The sequence below is a fragment of the Nerophis ophidion genome, linkage group LG24 (genome assembly GCF_033978795.1).
Source record: "Nerophis ophidion isolate RoL-2023_Sa linkage group LG24, RoL_Noph_v1.0, whole genome shotgun sequence".
Lineage (NCBI taxonomy): Eukaryota > Metazoa > Chordata > Actinopteri > Syngnathiformes > Syngnathidae > Nerophis > Nerophis ophidion.
The window spans coordinates 38,113,956-38,128,955 of record NC_084634.1 but is presented as its reverse complement, the minus strand read 5'-3'; the positions used below and the strand labels follow the sequence as shown (position 1 = coordinate 38,128,955).

Below are 15,000 nucleotides of genomic sequence, written 5' to 3'. Positions count from 1 at the left end.
CGATCATGTCTGTGTGTTGAATTATTTTCAGTGGATCATAAATCAACACTGCTATGTAAGCTGTACACTGGCTACTCTTAAGCGTATGCTGAGTTGCTGAATTTTGTAAGCTATTAATACCCCCCCAATCCTATTTCCCTTGGTGTGCAGGTGGAAAACTGTGGTCTCACATTGGAAAATACCTGCGTAATTCCAGTCCGGACGAAAGTTTTGACATTCCTTTCATCCAGAAGAGCCACACAGCAGCCGTCCACTCCCCCAGTACCCTGCACCGCACCTGGGTGCGGGTTCCTCCGCCGCTTCTGGCTCAGCGCCCGTCGCTGCTCCCGAGTCTGTGGCCGAGCTTCAAAAGGATGCCGCTGCGTCTCCGCGGAAAAGCAAGCTCTTCGCCAGGCTTGGCAAAAATGTGGCGGGCCAGTCGGATTCTGGGGCCACCTCTCAGGAGGAGGGCACCAACAGTTACTTGACGCTTTGCAACGAGTACGAACAAGAGAAAGTCGAGCCGGACGAGCTTGAGGAGGAGGAAGCGAGGAGCGAACAGGAAGTGTCTTTGGACGTGCCCACAGCCTCCTCGCGGAGTCGCTCGCTGCTCAGCAACGACAGCTTGTCGCCTGTCAGCTGTCAGGAACTTGGCTTCTTCACAGACTCCTCCGACAAAAATGGCCAGCAGCAGCACGACGGCAACGGGCAGAACCACGGCGAGGTCTTCAGCGCGCCGCCGTCCCCGGCCGGCCCGCCGCCATCCCTTGATCAGTCCAAGCACACGCCCATGGAGTTTTTCCGCATCGACAGCAAAGACAGCGCCAGTGAGGTGACCTGCCTGGACTGGGCGGAGCAGGCGCCCTCTCATAAACAGCCCCCTTTCTTTTTCACGCCCGAGGCTTTGGAGGAGCTTCCGGAGCTGGCTCGGGAGGCCAAGAGCCACAGTGCGCATCTTTGGGGGCTGGACTGCAGCGATAAAGGGTCCAATGAGTCAGTGCCGGTCATTTCTTTTAAAGAGGCGGCCGTGGAGGACGAGGGTCACCCGCCAGACCTTTTGGTCAATCTGCCCGTGGACTCTCAACAAGAGGAATTAGAAAGTTCTATGGCGTGTCTGGGCCTTGAAGCCCCAGCCTCGCCTCAAAGGTCGATCCAGCCCGACGTTTTACAGCTGCCCATCCAGCCGGAGGGAGAGGAGGAGCTGCAACCTTCATCTCTGTGCGCGACCGATGCGTCATCATCTGCCTCCACCTCCTTCTGGGACGACTACGGCTCCGCTTTTGGACACAAAGACGCTGAGAAAGTGCCGGTTGAATCTTCATGCCAAAATAACAACCCCTCGCTCGAAGCCGGCCTTGCAGTTGCTGACCCGCTTAGAGAGAAATGTCCAACAGGAGATATGGTTTCAAACCCAAGTGAACCTCAGGCTTGTGCCACACTGATTAAATCACCGGACGTCGACACATCGCTTACTCCCAACCCAGCTGGTGATGACTTTGATGGAAAGGTATCGCGGCTGTTCGCCGAGCTGGACGAGCTGTCACTGAGCGCATCCCAGGCTCGCATCCCGGAGGCCTTTGTCCAGTGCTGGGCGGTAGAGATGGTGGCGGCGCTGGATTCCCTGCACCAAGAGGGCATCATCTGTAGAGACCTCAACCCCAACAACATCCTGCTAGATCACCAAGGTGAGACGTCCACTAAAGTCAAACCCGCAGTTTCAGTCGATTTGTTCTCATTTGTTGTAATGAAAATGTACAAAACCTGTTTCCATATGAGTTGGGAAATTGTGTTAGATGTAAATATAAACAGAATACAATGATTTGCAAATCCTTTTCAACCCATATTCAGTTGAATATGCTACAAAGACAACATATTTGATGTTCAAACTCATAAACTTTATTTTTTTTTTGTAAATAATAATTAACTTAGAATTTCATGGCTGCAACACGTGCCAAAGTAGTTAGGAAAGGGCATGTTCACCACTGTGTTACATCACCTCTTCTTTTAACAACACTCAATAAAAGTTTGGGAACTGAGGAAACTAATTGTTGAAGCTTTGAAAGTGGAATTCTTTCCCATCCTTGTTTTATGTAGAGCTTCAGTCGTTCAACAGTCCGGGGTCTCCGCTGTCGTATTTTACGCTTCATAAGTTGCCACACATTTTCCATGGGAGACAGGTCTGGACTGCAGACGGACCAGGAAAGTACCTGCACTCTTTTTTTTACAAAGCCACGCTGTTGTAACACGTACTGAATGTGGCTTGGCATTGTCTTGCTGAAATAAGCAGGGGCGTCCATTAAAAAGACAGTGCTTAGATGGCAGCATATGTTGTTCCAAAACCTGTATGTACCTTTCAGCATTAATGGTGCCTTCACAGATGTGTAAGTTACCCGTGCCTTGGGCACTAATGCACCCCCATACCATCACGGATGCTGGCTTTTGAACTTTGCGTCGATAACAGTCTGGATAATTCGCTTCCCCTTTGGTCCGGATGACACGATGTCAAATATTTCCAAAAACAATTTGAAATGTGGACTCGTCAGACCACAGGACACTTTTCCACTTTGCATCAGTCCATCTTAGATGATCCCCGGCCCAGAAAAAGCCGGTGGCGTTTCTGGATGTTGTTGATAAATGGCTTTGGCTTTGCATAGTACAGCTTTAGCTTGCACTTACAGATAGCGACAAACTGTATTTAGTGACAGTGGTTTTCTGAAGTGTTCCTGAGCCCATGTGGTGATATCCTTTAGAGATTGATGTCGGTTTTTGATACAGTGCCGTCTGAGGGATGGAAGGTCACGGTCATTCACAATGTTGGTTTCCAGCCATACCGTTTACGTGGAGTGATTTCTCCAGATTCTCTGAACCTTTTGATGATATTATGGAGCGTAGATGTTGAAATCCCTAAATTTCTTGCAATTGCACTTTAAGAAATGTTGTTCTTAAACTGTTTGACTATTTGCTCACACAGTTGTGGACAAAGGGGTGTACCTTGCCCCATCCTTTCTTGTGAAAGACTGAGCATTTTTTGGGAAGCTGTTTTTATACCCAATCATGGCACCCACCTGTTCCCAATTAGCCTGCACACCTGTGGGATGTTCCAAATAAGTGTTCGATGAGCATTCCTCAACTTTATCAGTATTTATTGCCACCTTTCCCAACTTCTTTGTCACGTGTTGCTGGCATCAAATTCTAAAGTTAATGATTATTTGCAAAAAAAAAAAAAGTTTATGAGTTCGAACATCAAATATGTTGTCTTTGTAGCATATTCAACTGAATATGGGTTGAAAAGGATTTGCAAATCATTGTATTCTGTTTATATTTACATCTAACACAATTTCCCAACTCATATGGAAACCGGGTTTGTAATTCATCTCTTCCTGGGTCAAACTCTCCCCATAACAAACCTTTATTAACCGTCAAGGCAGTTTTTAAAGTAACATTTGAACATTCTTAGCTAGAGATGTCTGATAATGGCTTTTTTAACAATATCCAATATTGTCCAACTCTTAATTACCGATACCAACCGATACCAATATATACAGTCGAGCATTCACACCAATATCCAATATCACGATCAGAACAATATTATTTACTCCAAACAGTTTTTTGTTGTTGTTTTTCTTGATGTATACAAATGATAAGAATTCGTTCCAGGCACAGGAGGGGAAAAAGGATTTCAATGAGTAGTTTTTGATTTTGTTTTAGTTACTATTGACTTTGTTTTGTGTCATTACGTGGACTATGGAGTGGTTGTTTTCCTGAGATGCAAGTAAACTTGGACCGGACATGGCGTGAAGGTAATGACATCCTTATTTTAACACTAATAAAAGGAATAAACAAAAGGCGCGCACAAGGGCAGAACTATGGACAAAAAAGAAAAGACACTAACTGTGGCATTAATAAACAAAATTTACTTGTGATGACGTGAACTGGGCAGCATGGACTATGAAACAAGCAGCGTGAACTAAGCATGAAACTGGAAACATGACATGAAGCAGAGTGATGTCGCCAGAAAGACAGCCTGGCAACTGGAAGCTTAAATAATAGTCACATGATTAGTGACGGGTGCGCGAGTGCAAAACGGGAGACAGGTGCGTGACATGAGGACAGGTGAAAACTAATGGGTAGTCATGGAAACAAAACTAACAAGGAAGTGCAAAAACAGGAAACAATGGAGTCTTAAGCAAAACAGAACATAACTAAACAAAACATGATCACAAGACATGACAGTTTTGATTAAAATCTATACATACTATGACAGAATAAGGAACTAGTTAAATATTGTGTTGAATTGTCAAAAGCACTCACAATAAAACAAATATGGACATTTAGGTAATACATGTGATCAATATCGGCCGATATCACTCATGGATAATCGGTACTTTTGCATCCAGAAAAACACGTAAAAGGAGTGCGGTTGAATCCATAAAGTGGTGGCGTCGACACCAAGGGTAGTATGATACTAGAGTGATCAGATTGATATTATTTGCTCAAAGCAGTTTTTTTGTTGTTGTTGCTTTTCTTGTTGTTTAAAAATGATAGGAATACATCCCAGGCACAGGAGAAAGTTGGAACGGTTTGAATCAGTTGAAAACTGTGAAAGGTATAGCGCGACAAAATCAGCAGAAGAAGAAAAAGTTGAATAAATGGATGAATTCTGGTGTAGAAAACTGCTCTGGAGAATTCACACAACAATGATATTGAAAATATTAAGTCATTATTTTCTTCATGAACAATGCTCGTATTTTGTGGCCTTTTAAACAATTTGATCATTTCTAATTTTCGGTATTTTTTGGTTATCGAATGATAATGTACTATTTATCAGAATGCCTTCATGATGATGTAGTGGAGCACACTTTTATTGCTGTGTCAGGGGACTTGAGTGTCCTGAAAGATGCCTATAAAGCCCATCCATCCATTTTCTACCGCTTATTCCCTTTCGGGGTCGCGGGGGGCGCTGGCGCCTATCTCAGTTACAATCGGGCGGAAGGCAGGGTACACCCTGGACAAGTCGCCACCTCATCGCAGGGCCCACACAGATAGACAACATTCACACTCACATTCACACACTAGGGCCAATTTAGTGTTGCCAATTAACCTATCCCCAGGTGCATGTCTTTGGAAGTGGGAGGAAGCCGGAGTACCCGGAGGGAACCCACGCATTCACGGGGAGAACATGCAAACTCCACACAGAAAGATCCCGAGCCTGGATTTGAACCCAGGACTGCAGGAACTTCGTATTGTGAGGCAGACGCTCTAACCCCTCTGCCACCGTGAAGCCCATGCATATAAAGTATATTACATAAATGAAATGATGTAGTCATAATGAGTAGAGATGTCCGACAATGGCTTTTTGCCAATATTCTGATATTGTCCAACACTCAATTACCGATTCCGATATCCACCGATACCGATATATACAGTCGTGGAATGAACACATTATTATGCTTATTTTTGTTGTGATGCCCCGCTGGATGCATTAAACAATGTACCAAGGTTTTCCAAAATAAATCAACTCAACTTATGGAAAAAAATGCCAACATGGCACTGCCATATTTATTATTGAAGTCACAAAGTGCATAATTTTTTTTAACATGCCTCAAAACAGCAGCTTGGAATTTGGGACATGCTCTCCCTGAGAGAGCATGAGGAGGTTGAAGTGGGCGGAGTTGGGGGGGTGTATATTGTAGCGTCCCAGAAGAGTTAGTGCTGTAAGGTATTCTGGGTATTTGTTCTGTTGTGTTTGTGTTGTGTTACGGTGCGGATGTTCTCCCGAAATGTGTTTGTCATTCTTGTTTGGTGTGGGTTCCCACATATTTGTAACAGTGTTAAAGTTGTTTATACGGCCACCCTCAGTGTGACCTGTATGGCTGTGGACCAAGTATGCTTTGCATTCACTTATGTTTGTGTGTACAAGCAGCATGTATCATGTGACTTGGCCGGCACGCTGTTTGTTTTTAGACGATAAATCTTGTGAGGGAAACAAAAACACTATTTTCACAACACTTGTAAGTATTAATTCCTAATTTCAAGATTATAAAGCTTACATATAATGTCTTATTTCCAAAAATCTTACCAAGACAATTTTGACTTGCTCTATTGGCAGATTTTAGCTCATTAGAAGAAAAAATAACTTGTAGTCATTATTTTTAAAATCCTATTTACGAGGGGCATTGTTTTCAGTGTATTTAGAAGGTTGTAAACCATTCTTTTAAGCTCTAGCTATGAATATATTGGTTTTATAATTAATGATTCCTACTTAGCTGGAAATTAATTTATCGTGTTCATGTTCAGAAGCAATTAACAGCGATAAGTTATTGTAATGAAAATGTAATTAATCTGTTCCGGGGTCAAGCTGTCCACATAATAAAACCCTCACTCATTAACCGTTGAGGCAATTTTTAAAGTAATATTTGGAGATTCTTAACAGTCACGCAAGTGTAATAATGAACCAAAACATTAATTGTATACTCAATTTGATGATAAACATTTATTATGTTTAAATCAAACAAAAAATATAAATATTTTGTTGCTCAGGACAAACAGAAGAAGGCAAGGGCCAATTTGATACATTTTGTACATTAAGGCAGCGTTTTTCAACCACTGTGCTGCGGCACATTCTGTCATTTCACCTAATAGAGTTAAAAATATATTTGGCAAAACAACCAAAAATGCTTGGTGAGCTAGGATTGTGCCATCCACAAAATGTCCTAAGAGACTATGATCATTTCCCTGAATGTGCAGAGCTCATGTGAGAGTCCAGTCCATAGTGGATCTAACATAATAGTGTGAGAGTCGTGGCTATAGTGGATCTAATATAATAGTGAGAGTCTAGTCCATAGTTGATCTAACATAATAGTGAGAGTCCAGTCCATAGTGGATCTAACATAATAGTGAGAGTCCAGTCCATAGTGGATCTAACATAATAGTGAGAGTCCAGTCCATAGTGGATCTAACATAATAGTGAGAGTCCAGTCCATAGTGGATCTAACATAATAGTGAGAGAGTCCAGTCCATAGTGGATCTAACATAATAGTGTGAGAGTCCAGTCCATAGTGGATCTAACATAATAGTGTGAGAGTCCAGTCCATAGTGGATCTAACATAATAGTGAGAGTCCAGTCCATAGTGGATCTAACATAATAGTGAGAGTCCAGTCCATAGTGGATCTAACATAATAGTGAGAGTCCAGTCCATAGTGGATCTAACATAATAGTGAGAGTCCAGTCCATAGTGGATCTAACATAATAGTGAGAGTTCAGTCCACAGTGGATCCAACATAATAGTGAGAGTCCAGTCCATAGTGGATTTAACATAATAGTGAGAGTCCAGTCCATAGTGGATCTAACATAATAGTGTGAGTCCAGTCCTTAGTGGATCTAACATAATAGTAAGAGTCCAGTCCATAGTGGATCTAACATAATAGTGAGAGTCCAGTCCAAAGTGGTTTTAACATAATAGTGAGAGTCCAATCTATAGGGGATCTAACATAATAGTGAGAGTCCAGTCCTTAGTGGATCTGACATAATAGTGAGAGTCCAGTCCATAGTGGATCTAACATAATAGTGTGAGTCCAGTCCTTAGTGGATCTGACATAATAGTGAGAGTCCAGTCCATAGTGGATCTAACATAATAGTGGGAGTCCAGTCCACAGTGGTTTTAACATAATAGTGAGAGTCCAATCTATAGTGGATCTAACATAATAGTGAGAGTCCAGTCCAAAGTGGATCTAACATAATAGTGTAAGTCCAGTCCATAGTGGATCTAACGTAATAGTGAGAGTCCAGTCCATAGTGGATCTAACATACTAGTGAGAGTCCAGTCCATAGTGGATATAACATAATACTGAGAGTCCAGTCCATAGTGAATCTAACATTATAGTGAGAGTCCAGTCCATAGTGGATCTAACATAATTGTGAGTGTCCAGTCCATAGTGGATCTAACATAATAGTGAGAGTCCAGTCCATAGTGGATCTAACATAATAGTGAGAGTCCAGTCCATAGTGGATATAACATAATACTGAGAGTCCAGTCCATAGTGAATCCAACATTATAGTGAGAGTCCAGTCCATAGTGGATATAACATAATACTGAGAGTCCAGTCCATAGTGAATCTAACATTATAGTGAGAGTCCAGTCCATAGTGGATCTAACATAATAGTGAGAGTCCAGTCCATAGTGGATATAACATAATACTGAGAGTCCAGTCCATAGTGAATCCAACATTATAGTGAGAGTCCAGTCCATAGTGGATCTTACATAGCCATATGCTTTAGAGCATGGGTGTCAAACTCTGGCCGTTTAATTTCATTTGGCCCTAATATCAAGTTAACTTTAGAGCTGGTATCATACAGGAGCGGTGCCGCTTTAAAATACCACATTCACCGCTAATACTCGTACTTGCCAACCCTCCCGATTTTCCCAAGAGACTCCGAAGTTCAGTGCCCCTCGCGGAAATCTCCCGGGCAAACCATTCTCCCGAATTTCTCCCGATTTCCACCCGGACAACAATATTGGGGGCGTGCCTTGTAGGCACTGCTTTTAACGTTCTCTACAACATGTCGTCACGTCCGCTTTCCCTCTATACATACAACGTGTCGGCCCAATCACATAATATCTACGGCTTTTCACACACACAAGTGAATGCAACGCATACTTGGTCAACAGCCATACAGGTCACACTGAGGGTGGCCGTATAAACAACTTTAACACTGTTACAAATACGTGTGAACCCACACCAAACAAGAATGACAAACACAATTGGGGAGAACATCCGCACCGTAACAAAACAGAACAAATAGCCAGAATCCCTTGCGGTATAGCTCGGTTGGTAGAGTGGCCGTGCCAGCAACTTGACGGTTGCAGGTTCAATCCCCGCTTCTAGCATCCTAGTCACTGCCGTTGTGTCCTTGGGCAAGACACTTCACCCACCTGCTCCCAGTGCCACCCACACTGGTTTAAATGTAAAACAAATTAGATATTGGGTTTCACTATGTAAAAAGCGCTTTGAGTCACTTTGAGAAAAGCGCTATATAAATATACTTCACCTCACTTGCAGCACTAACTCTTCTGGGATGCTACAATATACACCCCCGGCTTCCACCAAACCCCGCCCACCTCAATTATTTTATTTTCAAATGTATTAGCCTTTGGAAAAAGTTAATGTTGATATTTATCTCTGTTGGCTGCAAATAGAAATGAGGGATGACATTTTTGATTTAAATTTTATTTAATATACCATTGATGTTTTTTCGTTTTGTTTTTTAAAAGTTGATTTTGCACTATTACATTATATAAGCGTTGCTTGGTCCACTTTCTCTTGCTACTTCCAGGCTTGAATGTTTGATTCATTCATTATTGTTAGTTTATTTTCAAATTCATTACTAGCCTGTGGAAAAAGTTTATTTTGATATTTACCTCAGAAGACTGCAAATAGAAAAGAGGCATTCAATTTTTATTTAAATTTTAATTGATATGCCGTTGATATTTTTTAATTATTCCTATTATTATTTGAAACTGGATTTTGCATGTCGCTATAAAGTTATGTAAGCCCTGCTTGTTCAATATTTAATGCAAAACTTGTTTGGGTCCCTATTAAAAGGTTCATTTGTACAACCTTGGCCCACGGCTTTGTTCAGTTTTCCACTTTGGCCCACTCTGTATTTGAGTTCGACACCCCTGCTCTAGAGGTTCCACTCCCTTTTTATTTCTTGCCGAAAGTTTCCTGTGTTGACCAAAAATAAAGCGAAAAGACTGTTTTTTTTACTAGGTCACAGATGCCTCTCCCGTTTTCTTCCGCCGTCATCTCTCTCCACCTCGTTATCAACAAGCGTCTAATTAGCTGAGTGGCTGTTTGAGTCTCCCCCGTGGTAATGATTGTTCTAAAGGGCCCATCAACAGAGTACTGCGGTGCATCATTCTGGCTAGCCCAGGCTAATGGCCGCGGCTACCTAATGACACCATTAGTTCTAATGACGGCGTTAACGGGTTGCCGCTAAACAGGAGTAATCGCCGAGGCGGTGTGGTTGAAAAGCTCACGGAAAGGGGGGAGGGAAGTGCTTTAGAGGTGGCCCAAACAGTTTGGAAAGTAAGGGTGAGACTTGAAAGAGGTTTGTGTTTCTTTCCCTTCAGGCCATGTTCAGCTCACTTACTTCTGCAGCTGGAGTGACGTGGAGGAGTCCTGGGACAAAGAGGCCTGCGCTAATATGTACGCTGCACCAGGTGAGGCAGGACTTCACACGTCTTCCTCTCGAACAACTCTTTGCTTATTTCACTTTACAAACCCCCGTTTCCATATGGGAAATTTTGTTAGATGTAAATATAAACAGAATACAATGATTTGCAAATCCTTTTCAACCCATATTCAGTTGAATATGCTACAAAGAAACTCATAAACTCTTTTTTTTTTTTTTTTGCAAATAATAATTAACTTAAAATTTCATGGCTGCAACATGTGCCAAAGTAGTTGGGAAAGGGCATGTTCACCACTGTGTTACATCACCTTTTCTTTTAACAACACTCAATAAGCGTTTGGGAACTGAGGAAACTAATTGTTTTAGCTTTGAAAGTGGAATTCTTTCCCATTCTTGTTTTATGTAGAGCTTCAGTCCTTCAACAGTCCGGGGTCTCCGCTGTCATATTTTACGCTTCATAATGCGCCACACATTTTCCATGGGAGACAGGTCTGGACTGCAGGCGGGCCAGGAAAGTACCTGCACTCTCTTTTTTTACGAAGCCACGCTGTTGTAACACGTGCTGAATGTTGCTTGGCATTGTCTTGCTGAAATAAGCAGGGGCTTCCATTCAAACAACGTTGCTCAGATGGCAGCATATGTTGTTCCAAAACCTGTATGTACCTTTCAGCATTAATGGTGCCTTCACAGATGTGTAAGTTACCCATGCCTTGGGCACTAATGCACCCCCATACCATCACACATGCTGGCTTTTCAACTTTGCGTCGATAACAGTCTGAATGGTTCGCTTCCCCTTCGGTACGGATGACACAATGTCAAATATTTCCAAAAACAATTTTAAATGTGGACTCGTCAGACCACAGAACACTTTTCCACTTTGCATCAGTCCGGCGGCGTTTCTGGATGTTGTTGATAAATGGCTTTCGCTTTGCAAAGTAGAGCTTTAACTTGCACTTACAGATGTAGCGACAAACTGTATTTAGTGACAGTGGTTTTCTGAAGTGTTCCCGAGCCCATGTGGTGATATCCTTTAGAGATTGATGCCGGTTTTTGATACAGTGCCTTCTGAGGGATGGAAGGTCACGGTCATTCAATGTTGGTTTCCGGCCATACCGCTTACGTGGAGTGATTTCTCCAGATTCTCTGAACCTTTTGATGATATTATGGAGCGTAGATGTTGAAACGTTGTTCTTAAACTGTTTGACTATTTGCTCACACAGTTGTGGACAAAGGGGTGTACCTCGCCCCATCCTTTCTTGTGAAAGACTGAGCATTTTTTGGGAAGCTGTTTTTATACCCAATCATGGCACCCACCTGTTCATCAACATCAAATATGTTGTCTTTGTAGCATATTCAACTGAATATGGGTTGAAAAGGATTTGCAAATCATTGTATTCAGTTTATATTTACATCTAACACAATTTCCCAACTCATATGGAAATTAGGCTGACCATGTTTTGAAATCCCAATAAGAGGACACAAATATGTGTGACAAGGAAATTTGCCAATAATACTCGAACTTGCTTTATAAATAATATATTTATTTAAATAAAGCATTTTTCCTCCTATGTTGACAGCAGTGTTAGCGCTAGGAATTTTCAAAATGGGGTCCCATCAAGTCATAAAAAATGGGGTCCTACAGTAAATATTTTGGGGTCCCATTTTTTGTAAGTGTTTTGAAAACAAATGATAAATGTATGCATTGTTCTTTTATATCTCACATCCTATACCAGACCTGGGTAAAATAAGGCCCGGGGGCCACATGCGGCCCGTTAAGCTTTTCAATCTGGCCCGCCGGACATTACCAAATCATTTTTTTAGAACATTAAGATGGAAAGTGTTGCCGCCTTTATGATGTGCAGTGAAGTTTTCTAATGGCCGAGGTCTATTTCAATGGTTGGAATCTGAGCTTTTGCATGATATACTAGTTACTGTGGTCATCTAATTAGTTACTATGGTCATCTAATTAGTTACTATGGTCATCTAATTAGTTACTATGGTCATCTAATTAGTTACTATGGCCATCTAATTAGTTACTATGGTCATTTAATTAGTTACTATGGTCATCTAATTAGTTACTATGGTCATTTAATTAGTTACTATGGTCATCTAATTAGTTACTATGGTCATCTAATTAGTTACTATGGTCATGTAATTAGTTACTATGGTCATCTAATTAGTTACTATGGCCATCTAATTAGTTACTATGGTCATCTAATTAGTTACTATGGCCATCTAATTAGTTACTATGGTCATCTAATTAGTTACTATGGTCATCTAATTAGTTACTATGGTCGTGTAATTAGTTACTATGGTCATCTAATTAGTTACTATGTTCATCTAATTAGTTACTATGGTCATCTAATTAGTTACTATGTTCATCTAATTAGTTACTATGATCATCTAGTTGGTTACTATGGTCATCTAATTAGTTACTATGGTCATCTAATTAGTTACTATGGCCATCTAATTAGTTACTATGGTCATCTAATTAGTTACTATGGCCATCTAATTAGTTACTATGGTCATCTAATTAGTTACTATGGTCATCTAATTAGTTACTATGGTCGTGTAATTAGTTACTATGGCCATCTAATTAGTTACTATGTTCATCTAATTAGTTACTATGGTCATCTAATCCAGTGGTCCCCAACCACCGGGCCATGGCCCGGTACCGAAGAATTTTTTAAATAAATTTTTATTAAAAAAATACTAATAATAATAATAATTATTTTTATTTTTTATTAAATCAACATAAAAAAACAGAATATACACTTACAATTAGTGCTCCAACCACGAAAACCTCCCTTTTTCATGACCAAAATGTCCCTTTTTCGGATACAAAAAGGTTGGGGACCACTGACGTAATGGGAACCTTGGATAGGTCAATAATTCATAATAACATTCATTTTGATTCAATATTATGTTTTGAGCAATGACAGTTTGAAAGAAAAAAAAACAGCTTTGTTTCATTAGTCAACATTGCAACTTTTTCTAAATTACATTTAGCCTTTAAGCGTTATTTTATTTCACTTTTGTGATGTTTTTGTTTATTTTAATAATATTTTTATAACATGCCGTGGGCCTTTAAAACATCAGCTGTGCGTCGCAAATGGCCTCCGGAGCACACTTTTGACACCCCTGCTATAGATAATAAAAAAAATTTATTTGATAAATCCATGGATAAAAAGCAGAGCCTGGCGACGCATGCACGTTTATCATAACTGCACACCATCACAATTTTTGTTTTTAACCCCTTCTTAGCCCTGAACGTACATTAAAAATACACGCAACCTTAAGTCAAAACGCCGGACATTTGAGGCATTTAAGAAACTCCGCCCGGACAGCCCTGCAAAAGAGGACATGTCCGGGGAAAAGAGGACGTATGGTCAGTCTAGTTTATATATATGTCATCATTGTCACAGACGTCCTTGCTCTTATGTGGGCCTACCAAGGAAGTCGTAGTGGTTTGTGTTGTGGTTTGTGCAGCCCTTTGAGACACTAGTGATTTAGGGCTATATAAGTAAACATTGATTGATTGATTGATACCTTAGCAGAGGGAGACACTTTCTTTCAACATTACCCAATCATGGAGCAGGCCTTTGTGTAATATTCTTAGTGTCCTGTAGAGGGTGCTGCTTTGCAACAATGAGACTGCAATTGTTTCTTGCAGCCCCAGCCTGCTTGTGGTATGTTGTTTAAAAGCTGCGATTAGGCCACGTTTCTATTCTGTTTTTTTATATACATATTCAAAAATATACATAGATTTTTTTATATATAGTACATGGCTTCAGACACTTCATATAATGTTTAAACTCCTGGTTCCTTCTGAAAATGCACATTCATTTATTAAACTTTCTGCACTATGTCAAAAAAGCAGTGGGATATTTTACGAGTCATCTTAAAATATCTACTCTATTTTTTTAGATAAATACTTAAAAATATACGTATGTTTTTTTATATATAGTACATGGCTTCAGACACTTCATATAATGTGTTTAAACTCATGGTTCCTCCTGAAAATGCACATTTATTTATTAAACTTTCTGCACATATGTCAAAATAGCAGTGGGATATTTTACCACTCACCTAAAATGTGTGTTTTTACACAATTTGAAGTGCCCTTATAAGTGGAATAATATATATAGTCCAGGCATGCATTAAAAAAAACAGTCATAATATAAATAAGAATATATATTTTGATACTTCTGCTGGTGTAAACACAATTTTAAAAGAAATAAAATATGCAGAAATCTCTTTTTTTTAAAGAAAATACACATATCTGTATTTTTCATTTTCTAAAACATTAAGTTAAAGTCCCAACGATTGTCACACACACACACATACACACACACACACACACGCACACACACACACACACACACACACACACACACACACACACACACGCACACTAGGTGTGGTGAAATGTGTCTTCTGCATTTGACCCATCCCCATGTTCACCCCCTGGGAGGTGAGGGGAGCAGTGAGCAGCTCGGGAATCATTTTGGTTATTTAACCCCCAATTCCAACCCTTGATGCTGAGTGCCAAGCAAGGAAGTAATGGGTCCCGTGTTTTGCGGTCTTTGGTATGACTCGGCCGGATTTTGAACTCACGACCTTTCAGTCTCAGAGCGGACACTCTAACCACAAGTCCACTGAGCTGGTAAAATGTGCAAAAATCTTTTTTTTTAAGAAAACTTGCATTATTTCGTTTTTTTATTTTTATTTTCTAAAACATGAAACGATTAAAATACAATTAAATGGTTTTGTAGTATTTGTAATATTTGATTTTTACATCATAAACTTATGTTTATTTGGAAAAA

At 40.5% G+C, this 15,000-nt stretch overlaps 1 protein-coding gene across 1 annotated transcript in view; it reads left to right on the top strand.

The window, feature by feature from the left end:
* Positions 1-15,000, top strand: part of rps6kc1 (ribosomal protein S6 kinase polypeptide 1) — a 77,004-nt gene that overhangs the window by 35,204 nt on the left and 26,800 nt on the right. Inside the window, 3 exon segments of the mRNA XM_061885659.1 lie at positions 151-255; positions 258-1,664; positions 10,113-10,202. Coding sequence (XP_061741643.1) covers positions 151-255; positions 258-1,664; positions 10,113-10,202 — 1,602 coding nt within the window.